Source organism: Taurulus bubalis, assembly GCF_910589615.1.
Source record: "Taurulus bubalis genome assembly, chromosome: 3".
NCBI lineage: Eukaryota > Metazoa > Chordata > Actinopteri > Perciformes > Cottidae > Taurulus > Taurulus bubalis.
In genome coordinates, this window is record NC_136591.1 from 17,784,975 (window position 1) to 17,808,284 (window position 23,310).

The window sequence follows — 23,310 nt, forward strand, 5'->3', positions numbered from 1 at the left end:
GGGTCGCGGTGGCAGCAGGTTCAGCAGGCCGACCCAGGCTTCCCTCTCACCCGCAACATTTTCCAGCTCATTCTGGGGGATCCCGAGGCGTTCCAATGCCAGCCAGGAGATATAATCCCTCCAGCGTGTCCTTGGTCTTCCCCGGGGCCTCCTACCAGTTGGACGTGCCTGGAAAACCTCTAATGGGAGGCGTCCAGGAGGCATCCTGACTAGATGCCCGAACCACCTCAGCTGACTCCTTTCGACACGAAGGAGCAGCGACTCGACTCCAAGCTCCCTCCTGATGTCCGAGCTCCTTACCCTATCTCTAAGGGTGAGCCCGGCCACCCTACGGAGGAAGCTCATTTCGGCCGCTTGTATCCGAGACCTCGTTCTTTCGGTCACGACCCAGAGTTCGTGACCATAAGTGAGGGTTGGAACGTAGGCCAACCAGTAAATGGAGAGCTTTGCCTTCCGGCTCAGCTCCCTCTTCACCAGGACGGACCGGTACAGCGCCTGTTTTACAGCTGCAGCCGCACCGATCCGCCTGTCGATCTCCCGCTCCATCTTACCCTCACTCGTGAACAAGTCGTGTTTATTATTATTTAATATTATTTCTGTCAGCACCTGGGGTTCACAGTCCGATGAAAGTGTGTCAACATCATGATAGATTTATTTATTGTTTATGCTTACGACGTTTTAATATTAAAATGTTTCCGCTCTGCAACCGACTGTTCAATAGATTCAAAGTAGAACTTTCTGTTTGTGTTTTTTGTATTTGTTTTAATAAAAGGAGCAACTTAAGATCCGAGACTTCACATGAGAATAAAAGGTTTGTCGTTTATTTACAAAATGAAAGCCTTCTTTTCTCCAGACAAAGTCTCTACTTCAAGGCGCCAGAAGTGAGACCATGTTGTTGGGACTCAAGATCTCGATCCAGTAGCCGTCGGGATCCTGAATGAAGGCCAGGTCTTTCATCTTACCTGTGAGGAAGAGGAACATGGTGGTTGTTAATAGATATCCCACATAAACCGCACATACTGCCACCAAATGTGGATTCATCCGCCGCTGAAAATAGTCCCCAACAAACGCACCATTTCCTCCTTTGTGTGATACAAAATGTAGCTGTTTCAGGAGGTTATTGATGAAACTATATACTGTAAATAAATAAATATGTATATATATATATATATATATATATATATATATATATATATATATATATATATATATATATATATATACACACACATATATATATTATATATATATTATATATACACACACACATATATTTATATATTTGTGCAATGTTTTGATGTTGGCATCTGGACATATTTCTTAGCCACAGAGTTGTGACTCACCTGATTCTGGTTTCTTGACGAACGTCACTCCTTGAGCTTCAAACACTTTGCAGGCGGCGTAAACATCAGGAACAGCGACGCCAATATGCCCTGCAACAACACGGTGGGTCACACCCAAAACACAGTGACGGTGCAGTCTGGTTCAACTCCTCACGGAAAGAATAATGCAGCTAAAAACAGAAAACTACAGTAAATAGTGACAGGAACTATTTAGTCAGACAGAAAACCAGTGAAATCTACATGAATGTCTCACCGAAGCCTCTTGGTTCGTTGTTTCCATTGTGGTACGACAGACTTTCATCTGACTCCGACCCCCAGTTACTGACAGAAAGAAAGAAACATTCAAAGACAAGGAACTTACAACGACCCCTCAGGTTTATTTATTAAAGGGTTTGAAAGATACTATCGATCTTCTGCATGTTTGCACATTGCACAAAATTGACAATAAAACTGACTTTGAGCTATCTGTGGTTTGGGTTTATTTGGTGTCGTGGTCTTCTTACGTACTGCGTGAACTCGATCGTGGCCCGGCGGGAAAAAGTCCATGCCGTCCTCTCTTTGATGTTGGCCGGGATGTCCGACTTGTCCTCGTAACCCAGGAAGTAGAGGGTGAAGCGCATAGAGGGGAAGTCAATTTTCTGGAGCAAGCTGAGAAACCACAGAGGAGAACCATTGGAGAACCAGTAGAGAACCAGTTGGTAACTAGTGGGTAACCAGTGGAGGACCAGTGGGTAAACAGTGGAGAATCAGTGGGTAACCAGTGGGTAACCAGTGGAGAACCGGTGGGTAACCGGTGGAGAACAAGTTGGTAACCAGTTGGTAAATAGTGGGTAACCAGTGGAGAACCGGTGGATAACTAGTGGGTAACCAGTGGAGAACCAGTGGGGTACAAGTGTTTAACCAGTGAAGAACCAGTGGGTACTGGTGTGACAAAGGTAACAGGCTCACGTCATGCCCAGGATGCGAGTGTAGAAGTCCAGAGACCTCGCGGGATCTTTGACCCTCAGCATTGTCTGCTGCATCATGTAGTCCTGCACAGACAGATATCATCACATAAATATAAACATCATCAACACATAAACATCATCAACACAATAAACATCATCAACACAATAAACATTAACATGCTGTAAACAAACAGCTTGTGGGGACAATCCCTCACATTATTTTTGCCAAATCAGTTCTCAAGTTCAATATTTGATCTTTTTTAGCTCCACTTTTGGTCTCCAGCTCGTCTCTATAATAAATACTCTCGAAACTCCAAATACTGGTGGAAATCAGTTTGATGAGCGCGGTCTAAGAGAACCAAAACTGTAAAGTCGCTGGCCAGAAATGAAAATGTAAACATTTAAAAGCTCTGGCAAGTGACTCGTTTATATAGATATTGTAATAATATTATCATAAATTATTTTCATTAAGAAGAACATCTAGTAAACATTTAATTTAGTGACAGCCTTACTTTTGATGCTACAGGATGATGTTAATAATAAATAGACCACAAAGTGTAAGACTAAAATGTTGTTGTTACAATAAAACATTTTTTTTGCAATTAAACCAAATATACAAAATGAACCATAAAATATACCAAAAAATACAAAGTAGTAAATAAGTAGAACACAACATTTTAAATTACATTTATTTATGTTTTTAATAAATGTTATTGCATTTAAACATAAATACAAAATATAAAAAAAATGCTGTTGCAATACAAATAAATACAAAGTAGTAAATAGGTAGAACACAACATTTTAAAATTGAAAACAACCTTCATTCTTGCTGCTGGAAGCAGAAATCTCACAGGTGGAGCTCTAGAAGCTGAATGTGTGGAACAACAGAACGGACTAAATGTCCCTTCAACACGTGAGAATGAACTCCTACAGCTGTACACCGTGTAACCGAGTCAGTACACCGTGTTACAGACTCAGTACACCGTGTTACAGACTCAGTACACCGTGTAACCGAGTCAGTACACCATGTTACAGAGACTCAGTACACCGTGTTACAGACTCAGTACACCGTGTTACAGAGACTCAGTACACCGGGTTACAGACTCAGTACACCGTGTTACAGAGACTCAGTACACCGTGCTACAGACTCAGTACACCGTGTTACAGAGACTCAATACACCGTGTTACAGAGACTCAGTACACCGTGTTACAGAGACTCAGTACACCGTGTTACAGAGACTCAGTACACCGTGCTACAGACTCAGTACACCGTGTTACAGAGACTCAATACACCGTGTTACAGAGACTCAGTACACCGTGTTACAGAGACTCAGTACACCGGGTTACAGACTCAGTACACCGTGTTACAGAGACTCAGTACACCGTGCTACAGACTCAGTACACCGTGTTACAGAGACTCATCACACCGTGCTACAGACTCAGTACACCGTGTTACAGAGACTCATCACACCGTGTTACAGAGACTCAGTACACCGTGTTACAGAGACTCAGTACACCTGGCTAGAGAGACAGTACACCGTGTTATAGAGAGTCAGGCCTGCATTTGCGGGACTGAATGTTTAACTGCATTACAGTTGAGTCTTCAGAGCAGAATAAATGAGAAAAAATCCAGTCAGCAAACGGCCCACCTTGGTGATGGGGTCCCCGTCTTTGCAGGCAGCACACGTGGCTTCGTCCGACAGCCCTCCTTGGCCCTCCATAGCTCTCAGTCTCAGAGTGAACTCTCAGGTTCTCCTTCTCTGCGGTGCCTTCAGGTGCTGCTGGGACGTTGTGGCTCCCGTAACGCTGCAACGCATTCTGGCTGCATTCAGGTATCAGACGTTCACAGTTTTGTTAATCGGGTTTTAAAGCCCTGAATGCTTCGATTCCATAGTGATGTTTGAATTTGTTTTTATTTTAATACAAACAGTTCTAGGTTCCAGGAGTAAATGTTTATTTTTATTGTTTTAGTCGTCGGAAACTAGATGGTGCTTCAAGGGGTTAAACATAAAATATAATCTCCTTAAAGCTGTTTTTGTTCTTTTGCTACGATAAAAAAAACATCTGATTATAATTATTACTACCGCACCAAGAAATGAGCTCAGTTTCCAAAACTATAAAAAATAAATCTTTATTACAACCTACCAACTGTGTTTGAATGAGAAAAGTTTGTTTGAATAAGTTACATTTATTGTATTACTTTGATGCTTGTGTGTAAACAAGATAAATGTCACAAAAAAGCTTTTGGGCTAAAACTGAATAATGTATGTATTAATGAAAATAAAATAAGTCACTTTGACAAACAAAGAATCCCATTGAAGCGAGAATATTTACATATATATATAAAATAAACTTTTCAATCGTTCTAAAGAAAATTAATATTCTTGGCATTAATGCTCAACATTTCCTCATCTGAGTTTTAGATTCCAACTAAAACTTAATATAACTGAACACTTTCATGCGTCTCTAATGGTTATGAGGACGACATGTATTTGAGGACTCCAGTCTAGATATTTCAGACAGAACCTGAAGGCAGCAGGTCTTCTCTCCCAGCCAGGTGTGTGCTAAAGGGGTGGAGCCACAGGTGTGCAGCGAAATGCAGCAGAGCAGAAAAGTAAAGACTGAAGAAGTAAATTCCTCTGAACGTTTCAGTTTGAGCTTCACAGACACATTCTTTTGTTTTTAAGTCCAGAAGAGTTTCAACCAGAAAGAGTTAAGAAGTCTGCAGGAAGCAGGTTTATTATTATTTGAAGTGTTTGTGAACATTAATATGAATGTTAAGATGTTTGGTTGTTGTGTTAAACCCTGATGAGGGTTAGGTAGAACAATGCAGAGAAGTGGGTAGGGCTTCAGGTCTGAACATGTAGGAGGCTGTAACCCAACCAGATTCTGGATCAGCACACACACACACACACTTTTAGCCCTGTGTGTGTGTGTGTGTGTGTGTGTGTGTGATAATTCTCGTTTGGTTTCATCACTTAGAAAAGCCCCATTGAATAGTTTTTAGATCAGAGCAGCTTTAAAGCTCGCAGGAAAATGTACTGTGCGACTTTAGCACCATCTGGTGGTCGTAACAAGAATTTGTTCAATCTATGCATCAATTAATATAATAATGTGAAAAGACACAAATAATTGTAAAAACAAATAGGAAAGCTGTGTGAAAAAATAAATAAATTATTAATTAAAATCTAACAAAAGCTAGTAAACTGTAAGAAAATAAAATAGAAATGTTCAAAGTGCGACACCAATTCTGAAAAACAACATGTGAAACCAAATGAAAACTCAACTATTAAATAAATAAAATTCATACATCTGATTTTTATTTTCTCATCACACAAACAATTTGAAAAGACAACAAATATTAATTACAAGTCGGAAGCTAAATACGTTCCACCTCAGCGAATAAAATGTGAAGCCCCGCCTCCTGCTCATCTGCGCGCTGCTCTGCGGTTCTCCAGCAGCAGAACCATCAAGCGGCTCTTGAGCGTGGGCAGTTTGCTGCCGTAGTTCTGCTTCAGCGCTGCCGCCAGCGAGCAGCGGAGGCTTCGCAGGCTCGGCGGGGGGCCGCTGCCTGGCACGTTCAGCAGAGCGTGGAAGATGTCCTGCCACAAGTCGCTGTGGGGGTTCCTGTGGAGCGCGTCGGCATATAGAGGCGATTAATCCACTTCTTTAGACGCCGTACACAGCTAGCTAGCGCGCTAATTCCACAGCGTTTTCATGCTACGGTGTATTTAAAACAAAAAAAATCTAGCCGTAAAGAAAACACAAAACAAAGTCTTTCTGGAGTAATTACCTTCGAAACACGCCGTTTGTCTTCCACACGCCGCCTTCGTTCTTCACCTGCATGTACGTCCCAAACAGCATGCAGTGGACAGTCCCCGCAAGCCCGAAGTAATCCGTCTGTGTCACACACACACACTCTAAAAGCACTGGTGTCAAACTCAAGGCCCACGGGCCGAATCTGGCCCGCCACGTCATTTTATATGGCCCGCGACGGCTTGAAAGGCATGAAATCACGGACCCGTGTTCAGTCATTCGCGGGTCTTTACATGGGCAAAAAAAAATAATCCTGTGCTTTTATTTTGAAGGGAATTTTTAATGCAGCAGAGAGTGCCATCTATTCAATTCAGTTTCTGTCATATTCATTGACGATTGATTAATTACATGTGCTGTAACTCTGTTACGTTGTTCATTCTGTACATCCGGGGCGAGGGATCCTTCTCTGTTGCTCTTCTGAAGGTTTCTTCCTTTTTTCCCCTGTGAAAGGGTTTTTACTATCTTTATTTGAGGAGTTTTTCCTGATCCGATGCGAAATCCTGGGACAGGGATGTTATGTGTACAGATTGTAAAGCCCTCCGAGGCAAATTTTCATTTGGGATTTTGGGCTATACAAAATAAACTGAATTAAATTGTATATTCACACTACTCAATGCGGGTCATTCAGGGATGATGGTGGGTCCTGTAGCCAGACCAGTTGAACCACTGCACCAGACCACATGCATGTTCTTATTTGCTTACAATTATTTGTTGGACCAGAGTTATGTCCTTCTCAGACTGTGACAAAAAAGCTTTGAACAAAGTGGATATAATAACGTGCGTTTGATCTTTGTTATTTTCTTCTGTTTTAAATTTGACTAATGTGTGTTTCTAAACCCTAAATTAAATGGATTTGTCATAGTAACAGAGAAATTTGCTTACATATATTGCTACAATTATATAAATGCATGTACAATATGTTTACACTTGAATAAACAATAATCAAATACAAAGACTGTTATTTAACAATATGTTCGGTAGTAGTTAGATTTATACAGTTTTACAGTGACTACCGGCCCTTTGAGGGCGAACATGATGCTGATGTGGCCCGAGGTGAAAAAACTTTGTAATATTTGTGTGTATGCTCACCTGGTAGCTCCAGGGTTTCCCGCTAAGCATCTCGGTGCACTGGAAGCCCGACGTCAAACACTTGGCGGTGAAAGCAGTGCCTTCTGGGAAAAGCTCCATGTCGATGCTCTGTCCGAGGTCGATGAGGACGAGGCCGTGGTCCAGGTTCTCTGGCTCGAAACACTTGTTGTCCAGGAACCTGAGACAACAGCAGCGCCGATGATGACGACGATGAAGAGGAGGAGACTCTAGATTAGGGGTGCCCAATAACCCTAACCCCTAGTCTGGGTAGATTGTATGCCATTAATAATAAAAAAAAAAAAAACACTTTGCCAAAACGCAGCTCCCGGTGGGCAAAGTAACAGGCTCGTTCGAAAGCACTGCGCCTCGCCTGGAATCCAGACGAGAGCAGGCGGGAGCAGCAGGGGGCGCAGTCAAAAAAAACTGCGGTCAAGTCGGACAGTAGTCAATAACAGGAAGTCACAGAAAAAATGACTTCCTGTTAGTTCCGAACTTTAGGCTTCTTGTAGTTTAGAGATCACTTTTGGATTTATTCATATGTGTTTATAAATATATATTTATGTAGAAATGTGGGTCTACCTGCATCCTTTGTTCTTTTTATGTCTGCCTGTGAAATACATTACTAGTGGTTTTGACATGTTTTTCGAAGGATTTTCTACAACACGCATTTGCTGTCAAATCTAAGAGCCAATCAGCTCTCTGATGTGGCGACAGCCAGGCGTTTCCTATCATGCACTGCGCCACACAGTCTTGGAAAGCTACTGCGGCACCTGGCTCTGAAATTGGAGGCTGCCCTGCTCTCGTGAGATTATCGCTGACCACGTGTGCATGACGTCAGATCAAGTCGGGATCAAGTCAGACTCTAATCCAACCTGCATGCATTGCGCGCCGATCGCCGGAGATCGATTCTGTGCAGAACTGGCTCATCTCGAACAAACCTATTATTGTCAATCACCACGGACGCTGCGCCCGCAATGGTTGGCAAAGGAAAACTTCGTCAACATATTGTATCCAAGAAGAGCAAGTCTCATCTCACTTTAATAATTGTTATTGCAGCAAAATGTGATTGTCAAGCAGACAAACTGACCAACATGTCATCAATGTTGTCATTGAGCTGGAAGAGGGGACGGGGCTTATCTCCGTGCAGTTTTTATTTACACCTTCCACCATAGAAATAATCACTCTCTGCTTTATACTTGTTGTGGAAATCCCCAAAACATCAGAATGTCAAACGCCCTCGTGTCTGGGTAGATAATATTAACCGTAGCCACACAGCTCGGTGGATTGCACGCGAGGAAGTGTGTCTGAATGACTAGCGCTGCTAGAGGACCCGTAGCCAGTTTGATGCTTTTTCTAAAGTCTTTGAGGAGCGCCGTGTCGCGCATGTTGTCCGGTGTGTTGCGCAACAGCTGTGCGAGCAGCGGCGCTACTAGTGACAGGAAGTCCAGACAGGGGCAAAATTATATTTCTTAGGGGCAGTTTTGCCCTCGTGTATGTATGTATGTACGTATGTATGCACACACACATATATACATGCTCTAGATAGTGCAGCATGTGGTTATCGGCGGCTACCTCTCTCCCAGCAAGAAGTTGTCGGGTTTGATGTCGGCGTGGATGATGTGGACGGCGTGCAACTGCTCCACCATGTGCAGGATGCAGACGGCGAAGTACATGACGAGAGGCTGCGGCATCACCTTGTCACTCAGGGTTTTGTACATGTTCACTGCGTTCTGATTGCACAGAGAGAAAAAATTAAGCGAACATCCGGTAACACAACGCTCACAAAGATGGCATCCGCGTCCCTGACGTGCGCCGGCGTACCAGCAGGGTGCCGTGGTTGTGGAGCTCGCCGAGCAGCACACTCCCGTCATGGAAGAGGTGAGCGGCGCTGACGGCGCTGAACAGGTGGCGGACATCGGGCCGCAGGCGGGCGTCCAGCTGCACGTTCACATAGAACTCCCAGGGATTGGCCGGCTTCTGAACCTGCAGTGAAGGCGGGCGGTCCGTTAGGCTGCTGATGACAAGCCTGCCCAAGTGTTACAGAATAAACCCCCGCCCCCTCACATTTAATCAACCCCACTCTCTCACCTTCAACGCTGTCCTCGCAGAGGTCACGGGGTCGGTCGCCTGGTACACGGTTGCAAAAGCACCTTCTCCGAGGACGCAGTCGACTCGGAGTGACGCTTTTCCTTTCCAGGGAAAAAACAGGATTATTTTTAAATATTTTGCTTTTATTAGGATAATAAAAAAAGAAAAGAAAAAACAAAAAGAAGCTGAGCGCAGCGACGCACGGCAAGAAGAAAAGAGGAACCACGCCTACTTATGAACATTATGAAGGACTAAGAGCTGCAGCTCCTCACCCATGCTGATGGTGGTCTTGGGGCAGATGTTGGGGACTCTGCAGGGCCAGGTGATGCAGCGGGGGTGCGAGGTGAGGGCGGGGCTGAGTGACGACAGCAGATGAGTGATCAGACCCTCGTCCCAGGGGTCCGGCACCAGCTGAACCACCGCCCCCTCCCTAGCAGCCGCTGCGTTCATGGACATGTCGGCGCCGTGCGGCCTCAGCCCTCTGACGTCGGGACTCATCATGGGTTCATCCTCAGCGCTGAAGGGCGTCGGTATCGGGCTCATGGGCACGTCGGCACAGAACTGCGGCTGCTGCGGACTCATGGGCACGCCCAGGTCCGCTTCACCGAGCAGACGGGGGCTCAGGAAGACGTCCAGGTCTGGCTCCACCCGGGGCTCCACCCGGGGCTTGGGGGTCCTGACGGCCAGCTGGTCCGCTGGGCCCGCCCCCTCCGGGCTCATGGGGACGTCGCCGGCTGGCGGTCTCTGGACCCGTTCTGGACTGGCGGGTCGGGCCAAGTCCTCCATGATTGTGAACGGTTCCCGTCGGGGCGGGGCCGGTTCGGGGCTCTCGTACACGTCCCAGTCGGCGGGACACAAGGGGGTCTGGTCCCTGAAGGACAGCACGGCGGGAGGCGGGGCCTGCACCATGGTGATGGAGGTCGTCAGGCAGTGGGGGGGCTGGGCCAGGCCTTCGCCCACGATGGTACCTTGTGCAGCGGCGGCAGGAAGCAGCTGACTGAAGGCCGCGTCGTTGGACGGACTCTGCTCCATGATGGGGCTGAGAGCACGCACGACAACACACGCATGACATCACGATAACCATGTCATCACACCATCAAACACGCACATACACAAAACGCCCCAATGTGACACCCTGAACACCTGGAGGAGCAGCGGCAGATAGTTACCTGAGCTTCTTTGGCTGCCGTCTGATAAAAGCGTCGTCTTCGGTTTCGCCCCCATCACAGTTCTCTGCAGAACACACACACACACACACGTGAGTTACCATGGCCCTCCTCATAGAAGCTGAACGGCGCCTTGTGTGTGTGTGTTACCTTGGCCCTCCTCGTAGAAGCTGAACGGCGCCTTGTGGCTGAACGGCGTGGAGACGAAGTGAGCCAACATGGCGAAGTCGGAGGTGCTGTTGGGACACGCGGCCAGCGAGTTGAGGGAGTTGTAGCGAGCGCCCCACGTGGTGCTCTCGTCTGGGGCCGGATCCACAGGGGTCACCTATCAGGGAGATGACACATGACGCACACTGGGGTCTCGCTCGAGTGTGTATCATTATATGATACTAATATTATGAGTGTGTCTCTCTCCACACACACATTTGGTTTGTTGGCTGCTGGGATTTCTGCCAGCGCTCTGATTGGTTTAGACTTCTCAGCCGCCGCCCTGAACGTAGGGACAGAATAACAGGAACATTAATGCTCTGATGCACATTTCATCACCGAAGCTCAGCAGCATTAAACAAATAATATAAAATATGAAACTGCGCATGCAGGATTGTCCATTTCTTTACCCGCCGTTCTCTTTGTCGGTATCGTCCCGGAAGATGTTGAACGCCGGCCCCGAGCCACCTGCGTCCAGAAATCAGATATAAAAGAATTCATACAACATTTCTTGTAGCTGCTATTAAGTAAAGTGGTGAATGTATCCTTTTGTCCCCTGTTTGTATTTATTAGTATTATTTATTTTTCCCTTTGTTTTTTTATTATTAAATGTTTTACTTTATTATTGTCTGGCAACCTTAACTTTTGTATCTATGTATAATGTTAATAAATCTAAAAGGAATTAAAAAAAAAAACAAAAAAAAAAACAGGAAGTGATTACAGAACCCATCGCACAATTAAATAAAGTCAAGGACGAATTAGTTCTCACTTATAGAAATCAGTAATACCACGAATATCGAGTCTCCGGCATTTATGTCAAGACAGAAAAACATTTTAACAGTCACAAGGACATTTACATTTTTCTTCCTCCACTAATCAGGAAGGTAATCGATAGAGAATCGGCCCAATGAGCAGAATCAATAATGACATTGTTATCAATACAAAAATGTAATTAAAAAGGTTTTGGCCGATGAGGCCTCAAACTTAGACATTCCACTGCACTTCATAACCGATCAGCATCGTGATCGATTGAATTGTGTTGATCAGGATGAGGAATTATTGGGAAACATTTAGGAATAAACGTCTGTTTACTGTTTACTGTGAATCCGGCATGGAAGTCGCTCGGAGCCGCGTGGAGCAGCGAGGGGTTGCTGAGCGGGTCCTCGAGGAGCGTCGGGGCCTGGAACATGTCCATGATCACGTCTGGACCACACAAAACAATACGAAACACCACAAGAGACCACATGAGACGACACCACATTAAACACGAGACCACACCAATCAAAAAGTGAACAGTTGCTTTACTGAAAACTTCTCTTTAACACACAAAACCTGCAGCATGAATAAAACACGAGGAGCAACTTTTAGATCTCTGATCACGTTGGTTTCTTTTTTCCACCGATACAAATTATTGATCAATACGATAGACCCCCTTTCCCTGGTTTTGAGTCGTCGTAGGAACCCAAAATAAATTTCAATACTTAGTTTATTTATATGTATTTGTTCAGCAAAGGAAAAAAAAAAAAAAAAAAAAAAGTATATCTGCCAAAAAAATGTATCACTTTTAAAAGATATTTTGATTATAACTATGAACATCCAGCATGAGTATGAGCAAAGTGTATCAAGAAGGAGTCCTCGAGAGCTCCCCCAAGTTTAAAAAAAAAAAAGTATTGTTCGGTGCCCTTAACAACAACAACAACCCATAGACTAATAGTGGACCTTTTTTAGAAAGATTAAGACCTAATGCATCGAAATCTGCAACAATAAACACAATCCAGGAAAGCATTGGCAGGTTAGGAAGCATATTCAGAAGAAAAAAAACGTTTTTTCGGGATTTATTTTTACTTTTTAAATGACCTACTTTGTGCCAAGACAGTGTCTGATCCAGTCGACCCTAGTATCAAAATTATCAGCTGTTACCACATTTGCTGTTGTCTAAGCAGCGTTAAACAGACCAATATAGGATTTTGAAACTGCCCGCGGAGAAAAAGAAAAGAAAAAAACTCTGTTTCGGTTTCTAAGGATATGGATTAGTTTGTTAGACTCCCACAGGCCTGTACGGTTACAGGAATGTGTCTTTGACTGAAATCCGACGTTGTAAAGGGTACTTATAAAGGTTTTAGTGAAGCGTTAGAGTTGCCATGGCAAGTTGGGGAGTTTACGTAAATAATTAAACTTAACAAATATTTAATTATTTTTTTTAAACCACAGGCCTCAACTCAAGAGTTACGGTATTTTAGCAATTTAAATCGACCTTTATGGTTGCGGAGATATGCAAGGTGCCGTTGATAAAACACCTTTTTTTTCGTGGAAAAAGAGGCGAAACGGGGCACGTCTAATGATCCATGTTGGTGTTTAATTATAGCAGCTGTTCTACAAGGATCCAGAATACTTATTTTCACCATCGTCCCAAAAATCTATAAAAATGTGATACTTTTACATTGTTATTCATAGTATTTTTTAGTCAAAAAACTCATACATTCAAATGAGGAAATAAAATATTTGTATAGTTATTCTTAGTCAGAGCTTGAACGTATCATGAGAAGGTTATTATTTAACTTTAGCCAGTACTCATTTTCACTGAGCAGAGCCTGAACGCATCATCATGTAACTGAAGTGAACCTCCGCTGGTTTTCCGCTAGCGGTGCTGCTAACGTTACAAGCTCTCCTCCTATTGGTTCTCTGTTAGCTGTGCTGCTAACTTTACAAGCTCTCCCGCTATTGGTTCTCAGTTTGCGGTGCGGCTAACGTTACTAGCTCTCTTCCTGTTGGTCTAAACACTGATTGGTTGCTTACAAAGTCACATGATCAGAGACTAGAGGAACATCCACAATGTCCTGATCACATGTTCCATAACCCCTATTCCTCTGTTAAACACAGTTCCGTGCTCACCCAGTGCCTCCCGGGTGTTGACGGTGGGGGACGGCAGCACCCTGGACGGGGTGGCCTGAACGTAGCCCAGCGAGTTGTTGGGCGTGATGTGAGACAGGTTGTGAGATACCTGCGACACTGAGACACAAACCAGAAGGTGAGACAGCGTTCGGACCGCCACAGAAACACAAAGGACTTCCTCCTGAACTCACCGTTCAGTTTCTCCTCCTCTGGCTGGACGGCGTCCCTGAGAGGCAGAAACACGTTTAGAAAAACATAATAATAATATAGCTATTATATAAACATCTTCTATTATTTAGATTTATGGACCTTTTTGCACAACGGTCATCAGAGAGCATACAAGTAGCGTGTCTCATAAAGTAGCCTTTATTTTAACAAACCTGTTTTCATGATTTGGCTTGATTTAACGGGTGGAATGTTTTTCTTTGGTGTGAACCCAAAACAAGAACTTGAGGCTAGACTATGACATTTTGAAACAGATATTTGGGGTTTTTGTGAGTGATTGAAAAACAGCTTATGTTGAAATTAAGCATTTTTCAAGTAGTATATTTGAGTTCTCACATATTTCCAAACCAAATTTCAGGACTTTGTAGGAACTCTGCTACAACAACTGACTTTCTGTTGGTGCAGGAAACCAGCATTCACCGGTCCAGTTTATAGAAGAACACAAAATACTACAAGCTTGGTTCTGCTCCTCAGACGCGTTGAAACTCCAGTGAGCAGGAGGAGCAGCTACTCACCGGCGTGCGGCGCTGACCTCCGGTAGCCGGTGGTCCTCGGCGCTGCTCGGCTGAACCCGATCGTCCCAACAGTGAACACCGGCGTTCCCGTGGAGAACGAAGCCGCTGAGCCGCTGGGCGGACCGGTACTCGACCATCCAGGTCTGGTCAGCGGACGGCGACGACTGCGAATGAACGCTCCTGTCAACCGGGTGAGGGGCATGATGGGAAACCTCCAAGCTCGGGGTGCTAGCGGCTCTGAACTCGAGCTGCTGTAGAGGCCGCTCGGCAACGGCAGAGGCCTCTGGGACGAAGGCTGCCTCGCTGTGGGATCTCACACCCAGAGAGCACCCGCTGCTCGTTGGGTCAGGACGCACAAAGGGCTGCTGGGTAAGATCGGGGTTAACACTGGTGGCGGTTTGTACTCGAAGTGCCTGCAGCAAAGGAAGCAAAAGGTTGGTGCTTATGTATTATTAAAATGGGATGTTTTTTTGTTTAGAGTATGAGGATACTCCACGGCACCAGAGTCCTTTGACAAAAACAGGGATGTAACCTCTCAGAACTAAGGAGCTGCTGTTTATTGAGAGACTTTAGTGAATCTAAACTGACACTTTAAAACACTAAAGTCACACAACAACACAAACACACTACCAGATGGGTTCAGCAGAGAGCAGCAGCTCCTGTGTCCTGAGAGCTTAAATCACTGTTTTTGTGAATGGAGTGTGGTTTGTTTGCAGAAATCATAGACAATAACTTCAGTTCCTTGTCAGAAAGGTAAAGAGGTGAACATATTTTAAATATAGCGTTCACTTAAACTGATATTAAATATGTCCACAGCAGAACATTTCTCCATCTACTGCAGTAAAACTGACTATGAGAAGACGCTCACAAACCGACTCTAAACATCGGTACTGTCCCTTTAAGACAGATATCACAATTTCCCCATCGTCATTTATGAATTTGGACATGGTTCAGACGTCAGAAACCCATAATTACGATAACTCTGATAGGATATGACCGCAGCACGAGTGCAGGATGACGTGTTAAAGTCACAATCGTGACCTTTGACCATGTGAGCAATCTGTTGAACCTCCACACACCTGCAGGTCGTGGTGCAGCTTCTCCCTGCAGCTCTTCTGGGCCAGGAAGCCCTCCTCCATCTTGCTCAGCATCTTCTCTGCTGAAAGCAAAACGGAAGAATAAACGCATCATGAGAGTCCTGCAAATACAGTCGGACTTGAAAATATGTATTTTTTGCCGTATTTGGAATTAGTTTTGAATCCTAAATTACACCAAAGCCGGCGTCTTTCTTTCCCACTAGCAGCTCACTTCCTCCGTGCTCAGCTCACCCATCTCTCTGACCTCCATCGCCTGCTTCTCCCGCAGCTTTTTGAAGTATTTCTCTGCTCGGACTTCCTCAAAGCAAAGCTCGGATCCCTCAAAAACGAGTTCCTCCGTCATGTAGGCCGACACGGTGGGAACGCTGGGCGCCGGCCGGGCGCGAATCATCCCCGACGTCTCAGAGCGAGAGAAGCTGAGGAGGAGAAAATACATCCGATCACTTTAATTGTTAGGCAGGGTTCCTACACATTTTGACATTAAAAACCACATTTCCATGACCAAACATTTTGTGGAATCTTGGTGTATACATGAAAAAGTGAGAAAATGTAGTATTTAAAAAGACATGAACATAAAACATTTCAATGACTTTTCCAAAACTTTGGAGATTTAATTTTCTTCAAAGACTTTTCCAGGCCGGGAAATAACCATTTTAAAATTCCATGACTTTTCCAGGTTTTTCATGACCGTAAGAACCCTGGAAATGATGCGGTGCGGTAGTTCTCCTGCTAGTGGAGCCTTGACAGCAGCACGGCGGCATGATTTCGGCTGTTCACCTCATTCTTTTTGTTTCATTCTGTAATCCAACGTTGTTTTGGAGCTCAAGTGCGATAGAAAAACACAATTTCTTTGTTTTAACCCTCTGAACTCCAAAACCCACAAGCAGGATGGAAAAGCATGTTTTCTCTCTCTCTTGAAACAAATTGACAAAACTACACGGTTTATGACAGCCAGAAGCTGTAATTATCGTCAGGCTTTTATCTCTCCGACGGTCCTTGAACACATCGTGTATGACGAAAACAGCCCAAGAGAAGCTTCAAATTGTGATATTTCATAAAAACATTTTATTCCACCAGTCTCATTTAAAAGCTCTCCACAAATAAGCTGTTAGCTTTAACCAGATTGTGTTAAAACATTAAACTCAGAGTTCCTCAGTGAAACTATGACGTCATGATTTATTCATCTGAGACCAACAGTCATGTGACCACAAATAAAAGAGAGAGAGAGAGAGAGAGAGAGAGAGAGAGAGAGAGAGAGAGAGAGAGAGAAATAATGACAATGAATCAAATCAGAAAAAACAATCTGCTGAAAGTTAGACAGACAGGTTTCATTCTCAGGTCTACCGCAACTCACATGACGTCGGTCTTGTGAGCAGCTGGTTTGGGTAGTCCGTCCACAGAGTCCTGAACAGAAGACAGAAGATCAGCAGCAGCTTCACCTGAGCAGAGACTCCCCTGAGCAGAGACTCACCTGAGCAGCACCGCACAGCTGGTTGGTCAATAGGGAGTCCTGCAGCGGGGCGCTGCTCCCTGTTGACACACAACCACACCGTTAGACACACAAACGTATAAATAGGAAATATATGAACCAGAGGACAGACTCTTACGTGACGCGGTTGTCTGGCTTCTCGTTCTCAACTGAAACTGCCTGCAGAGCAGAGGAGTTGGTTTTAAAGCACATTACAGTTCTCATTGAGCTCGTTAGAGAATGTTTAAATCTCTAAATCACACATGGTGACGAGAACAGGAAACCACACACAAGAAATAATATAGAGGGGCCGTTTGGGCCATAACTATTGAGACACACACACTAATGAAACACTCGTACATTCACTATTGAAACACTTACACACATGAAATGCTTACATGCATACAAGTGAAACATTTATACGCATCTATCTGAAACAGTCATGCATGCACATATGAAAATGCAGAGTGTGTGTGTGTATATATATATATATATATATATATATATATATATATATATATATATATATATATATATATATATATATATATATATATAATTGTTGAACACAGTCATGATTGAAGCTCTTGCATACGATTACAAAGATATAAAAAGTGTAGATACATGTGCAAGCGTCTCACATGTATTCATGCAAGTCATTTCAGTAGTGACCGTGAGAGTGCTTCAATAGTGAATGTAAGAGCGTTTCAGTAGTATGTATGAATGACATCTCACTAGTATACGGAAGGTACTTCGGTTAAACCGGAAGGCGGAAGCAAAGAGTGCATGTTTTGAACAGCGACAAAGCGCCAATCTTAGCCCGCTCTTACCCACTGTCATACATACTACTGAAACGCTCGTACATTCACTATTGAAGCACTCTCAGGTCACTACTGAAATGACTTGCATGAATACATATGAGATGCTTGCACATCCTCATGTAAGAGCATACATACATATTACTGAAAAACGTATACATACACATTTGAAACATGTATACATATATATGTGAAACACTTGCATCTACACTTTCTATATCTTTGTAATCATATGCAAGAGATTCAGTCATGAATGTATAAGTGTTCAACAAAATATATATATACACTGCATTTTCATATGTGCATGCATGACTGTTTCAGATAGATACGTATAAATGTTTCACTTGTATGCATCTAAGCATTTCATATGTATGTGTATATGACACAGAAGTATATATGTATGCGTGTGTGTAAGTGCGTTTCAATAGTGAACCCCTCGTTACTCTCCAGGAGCCTAAAGAAGTCTAAGCGCTCCTAACCGGTGTTCACTGAGGACGGCGTCGACCGGCTGGGCCCGGTTCCCCAAGGCGCTCTGGTACACAGCCTCGGCCTGCTGGTGCATCCCAGTCTGCTCCAGCTGCCGGGCCCAGGCCACGTAGAGGGCGGCGCTGGTGGAGCCGACGCCTTGGCCGTGCACGTGGCTGAGCAGGGTGGCGGGGTCGGAGTAGTAACCCGCCTGCGTGGAGAGACAGAACGTCAGGCTTCGCTCCGGAGAACAAACATTGCGGCGTGGAACGTTCCGCTGGGACTCACACATCGAATGCAGTAGTTCACGTATCGGACGTCGTTGGCGTATCGCTCCACGTTCAGGAACCGCTGGACCAGACTGTCGAAGACCAGCGACATGCCGGCGCTGCCCGCAGGTACACGCTGCTCCAGGTACTCCACAAACCTGGGGACAGAGTAAGGGGTCAGAGGGCCCATCCCCGATGCTTCTGGGTGGAGTTTGCACGTTCTCCGGTTCCTCCGACAGTCCAAAGACATGCAGCTCAGGTTAAGTGAACGCTAAACTGCCCACAGGCGTTAATGCTTCTCTTCTCTAAACTATAAATATAATATATTAACTGGACACCGGTCCAGGTGAACCCTGCATACACACAACACACACACACACACACACACACACACACACACACACACACACACACACAAAACTCACTTGTCCCAGTGCTCCAGAGGGTCGTCTCCTGTGTACAAGCCCAGACTGCTCTCAAAGCGCCTGGAAGAACACAGAAAACCAGTACAGATAAACCAATACACATGACGCTAACCAGTACACATACCCAGTACACATGACGCTAACCAGTACACATAACCAGTACACATAACCAGTACTCATAACGCGCCCACGGGGACCGTTAAAGTTGGGTTCTCTTACTGTAAATAACTGGCGGTATCCATTCCACATGAGTGGATGAAGAAGTAGCGGTTAGCTCCTTATTGCTGCTGTGGCCGAACAATCGATCTGATCGATGGTCTAAGTGTTTTTTTTAAGAATCGGTTTCGCGAGACAACAACTGGCGTCGGCGGCCAGTTAGTTTTCTCGCCTACGTTTAAATTTTCGCGCTCAACCAATAGCAAGGATGGACGGAACAAACCACGCCTCCAAAGGGTGACGAGATTCCGGTGTAAAAGAAAAACCAAAACACACAAATAAAAGAATATAGAAATATCCAAACCTTTTTGGTTGTGTTTTAGATTAAGAATAAAAAAAAGTGTCTTAATGATGTTTAAAACAATATTCATCGTGTTGTTGGGTCAGCGGATCAAACCCAAAGTGTGACGAGTTTCGTTTTTTTTTTTTAAACGTACAAAAACAAATATGATTTTTTTTAAAGTCTTGTTTGTGTTTTATATTAAGACAAATTGAAAATAAAGTGACATAATGATGTTTAAAAAAATATTGTATTAAATAATTTATTCTATTTTTGTCCGTGTCGCGTGGTTGTTGGGTCAGCTGATCAAAGCACGGAAGTGGATGATCCGCGAAGAGCCAGGACGTCTTCTCCTCAGGATGCATGAAGCGTTATCCGGTTGTTTTAACGTTTACAGTCTGAAAGTGGTCGTCTTTCCTCTGTGACGAGTCCTTCACGGTCGTCTGTGTGAGTTTTTTATGTGTCCCAGTGGTCATGTGGTCATTATTTACATTACACGTGTACTTTCAGTGTACTTTAGCTACTATAAGGTGGAAGAAGTACTTCAGTACCACAGTGTAGAAATACTCTGTTACAAGTTAAAGTATTGCATTCAAAATGTTACTCCATCAGCATCAACATATATTTAAAGTACTAAAAGTAAAAGTACTCATTATGCAGAATGTTACATTTAAGAATAATATATATTATCCAACTGCATTATAATTATTGATGTATTAATGTGTTCATCACTTTATTGTTGCAGCTGGTAAAGATGAAGCTCATTTGATTTAGAATTACATTTATATTACCTGCCACAAAAATACATTCTAATGTATTTGTTGATTTATGTTTTTGTGTCAATAATCTGAATCATAAATTCAGTTTCAGTCTACTCATTCGGTCACTGAAATGTGAAAACCTACAGATATAAAACAGTTATTGTTTTACGCATTTTCTGATGGAAAGAAGCACAACTAGTAGTTTATTTAAATTATTATTGAAATAGTTTCATTAAAAAAGACAAATCCCTGTTTGAACTGAGTAACGGTTGTGTTTCAGTCCATCCTGCAGGACGTCTGAGTGGACAGTTTGACTGTAACAGCTGCAGAAATCAAACCTTCATGACATCACTTCTTGTGGCCTCAGCGTCCTCTCCTCCTTCCGTTGGCTTTGACTCCAGATAGATCAGCCGGGCTGCAGGCAGCAGCAGCCGATGGAGAAGGTGTTCCGCTGCCCGGCCCGTCACGGCTATGCGGTGGAGGTGTCCCCGTTCCTCCCCAATAGGGTGGCCTGCGCCGCCTCCCAGTACTACGGCATCGCTGGTTAGTGCGGTGCACTGCTACACGTGTGGGAAATCATCTGAACTAAGACACGAACACAGAGGACAGGCTGCACGTTGGATGTGACTTATGGGATCAGAAAACATCGTCACGCTCAAGTATCTCAAGCTCTTTGTGTTGTGATGCAGGAGTTATGGTTCACTATGTGACAATACAGTAATGGAGGCGATATCTTGAGATGTTATAGTCGAAAGAACACATCGCCACGTGCATAAAGTTACTTTTTTATGCAATTAGAACGGTGTGATCTGCATTAATCAGTCGTTGGAAGATTCAACATCAGAACACGTCGGTGTCTCGAAACAACACAATAATGCTCGACTTAAGTGTGTCAATATTCATAACCCTTATTGTTTGTGTGTAGGCTGCGGCTCCCTGCTGGTCCTGGATGAGACGGAGAGCGGGGTCGCTGTGGTCCGCAGGTGAAGCGCTCGTCTTGGGTTCATTTCTCTCGGACCTCGAGAGTTTGAATGTCGATTGTAGTTTCAGGTTTTTTTCATAAAGAGTTGCGTTGAGACCAGAAATTCCTCCGATAAGGCGTAAAATGCTGGATCCGGTATTTATTTAAATACTTTTTATATACTTTTATTTTATTCTGTCTGTATATTTAATATTGCTATCGTATTCTTCTTTACTGTTTTTATTACTGTTTATTTATATTAATTTTTTATTTACTATGTGTCTCTTGTGTGCACTGCTGCTGTAGTCCTGCAATTTCCCCACTGCGGGACTAATAAAGGATAATCTTATCTTATTATTATTATTATTATTATTATTTATTTATTTATTTGTATATGTATATGTAGATATATATTCCTGATTTTATTGTTTTGCTTAGTAATAAAGAATTTCTTTCAGACGCGTGAAAAGTGATCATCTGCAATGATTAATGTGTCAATATGATGACACGTGTGTGTGTGTGTCAGATGGGAGTGGGGTGACGGTCTGTTCGACGTGGCGTGGAGCGAAGCCAACGAGCACGTCCTGGTCGCTGGGGGCGGGGACGGCAGCCTGCAGCTGTGGGACACGGCCAATCAGGACGCTCCGCTGAGAGTGACCAAGGAACACACGCAGGAGGTGAGACATATTTTTGTTTACATCTGCAGACACGGATAATTGTGTTGAGGAAGAGCAGGAAATATCCAATTATTAACTATTTAGTCTGATTATCCGGTTGTTTTAACGTTTACAGTCTGAAAGTGGTGGTCTTTTCTCTGTGATGAATCCCTCACGGTCGTCTGTGTGAGTTTTTAATGTGTCCCAGTGGTCATGTGGTCATTATTTACGTTACATGTGTACTTTCAGTGTACTTTAGCTACTATAAGGTGGAAGGAATACTTCAGTACCACAGTGTAGAAATACTATGTTACAAGTTAAAGCATTGCATTCAAAATGTTACTCCATCAGCATCAACATATATTTAATATATATTATCCAATTAGCCTGCTCACGGGGTAGGAACGAGAGGGAGGGGGAGGGGCCTGTATGTGACTGTGTGTGTGTGTGTGTGTGTGTGTGTGTGTGTGTGTGTGTGTGTGTGTGTGTGTGTGTGTGTGTGTGTGTGAGAAGGTGTACTCTGTAGATTGGAGTCAAACCAGAGGAGAGAACCTCATCGTCTCTGGTTCGTGGGATCAAACCGCCAAAGTGGTGAGTTCTGGTTCGTTTTTTTTTCTTCCTCCTCTCCTCTGACGACACCGAGTTTTTAACTTCGGTGCCTTCCGCTCCTCCAGTGGGACCCGGCTGTCAGCCAATCGCTGACCACACTCAGGGGTCATGAAGGGGTCATCTACAGCACCATCTGGTCGCCTCACATCCCAGGATGCTTTGCTTCAGCCTCAGGTGAGAGACCGCACGTGGTTAGTTGTTTAGTGGTAAAGACCACCGTGTGTGTGTGTCTGTGTGTGTCTGTCTGTGTGTGTATGTGTGTGTGTCTGTCTGTTTCTGTGTCTCTGTCTCTGTGTCCGTTATGTCTTCACTGTCGTCTTCATTGCCAGGTCGACACACAAGGCCTGCTTGATTTACATCTCCTTTAGCTCGTGTGGCGTTCAGGAGCTTCAACAGGTTGCATGGCACCGACTCGCTCTGATGCCCAGTCGCTCGGCTTCTGAACTCCACACGAGCTAAAAGAGACGTAAATCAAGTGCTGACAAATGTCCTCATGTCGATCTGAGCATAAGATAAAATATTATAGAAGTTTCTTAGTTCTGAAGGAAATCCTTGTGCCGGAGTTTCATTCAAGATTACAACTGAAGGACAAAAACACAATAGAATGCAAATCTAAACATATATGAACCATAGAATAACGATTATTAAGTGTAAATAAATAATACTGACATCATTGCAAAATACAACACAAGAATCAGGTAAATAAATAAAGTATTCAACTAAAATAGAATAAGTAAAAATACAAAATTATACTAACAGGAAACTAAAATTATAAAAACAATAAAACCCGTAAGTAATAAAGACAATGGTTGCATACGCAAAGGTCAGGTGTGTAATATTGATAATATCAGTATATATTTATTTATATATATATATATATATATAATTTATACATATATTGTATATATTATATCAGTGCATTATAATTGTTTCTCTTGATACAGTAAAACATGTCGCTTGATGAGCACGATCATTCTGTCCCATGTTTAGATTTAAT

At 43.7% G+C, this 23,310-nt stretch overlaps 3 protein-coding genes across 3 annotated transcripts in view; 1 reads left to right on the top strand and 2 right to left on the bottom strand.

Moving 5' to 3' along the window:
* Positions 1-688: 688 nt before the first annotated feature.
* LOC306733659 (lactoylglutathione lyase-like) lies at positions 689-4,067 on the bottom strand. The gene is made up of 6 exons (XM_079214937.1): positions 3,940-4,067; positions 2,292-2,374; positions 1,851-1,991; positions 1,597-1,664; positions 1,344-1,433; positions 689-962 (listed from the first exon to the last, which is right to left on the bottom strand). The coding sequence occupies exons 1-6, from the start codon at positions 4,009-4,011 to the stop codon at positions 868-870; spliced, it is 549 nt and encodes a 182-aa protein (XP_079071063.1). The 5' UTR covers positions 4,012-4,067; the 3' UTR covers positions 689-867.
* A 1,560-nt stretch (positions 4,068-5,627) lies between these two features.
* Positions 5,628-19,072, bottom strand: bub1 (BUB1 mitotic checkpoint serine/threonine kinase; the record flags this gene model as incomplete). The annotated part of the gene is made up of 23 exons (XM_079215690.1): positions 5,628-5,917; positions 6,084-6,190; positions 7,196-7,373; positions 8,768-8,925; positions 9,017-9,178; positions 9,284-9,384; positions 9,556-10,322; positions 10,453-10,516; positions 10,600-10,774; positions 10,873-10,939; positions 11,067-11,124; positions 11,749-11,859; positions 13,549-13,665; positions 13,740-13,774; positions 14,289-14,701; positions 15,368-15,447; positions 15,617-15,801; positions 16,740-16,789; positions 16,857-16,915; positions 18,161-18,347; positions 18,425-18,563; positions 18,831-18,890; positions 19,050-19,072. The coding sequence occupies 23 exons, from the start codon at positions 19,070-19,072 to the stop codon at positions 5,719-5,721; spliced, it is 3,495 nt and encodes a 1,164-aa protein (XP_079071816.1). The 3' UTR covers positions 5,628-5,718.
* A 1,449-nt stretch (positions 19,073-20,521) lies between these two features.
* pex7 (peroxisomal biogenesis factor 7) overlaps positions 20,522-23,310 on the top strand; it is a gene marked incomplete at its 5' end in the record, with an annotated part of 60,670 nt that continues 57,881 nt past the window's right edge. Inside the window, 5 exons of the mRNA XM_079216150.1 lie at positions 20,522-20,630; positions 21,013-21,070; positions 21,575-21,725; positions 22,218-22,295; positions 22,379-22,487. Coding sequence (XP_079072276.1) covers positions 20,522-20,630; positions 21,013-21,070; positions 21,575-21,725; positions 22,218-22,295; positions 22,379-22,487 — 505 coding nt within the window. The remainder of the gene's footprint in view (positions 20,631-21,012; positions 21,071-21,574; positions 21,726-22,217; positions 22,296-22,378; positions 22,488-23,310) is intronic.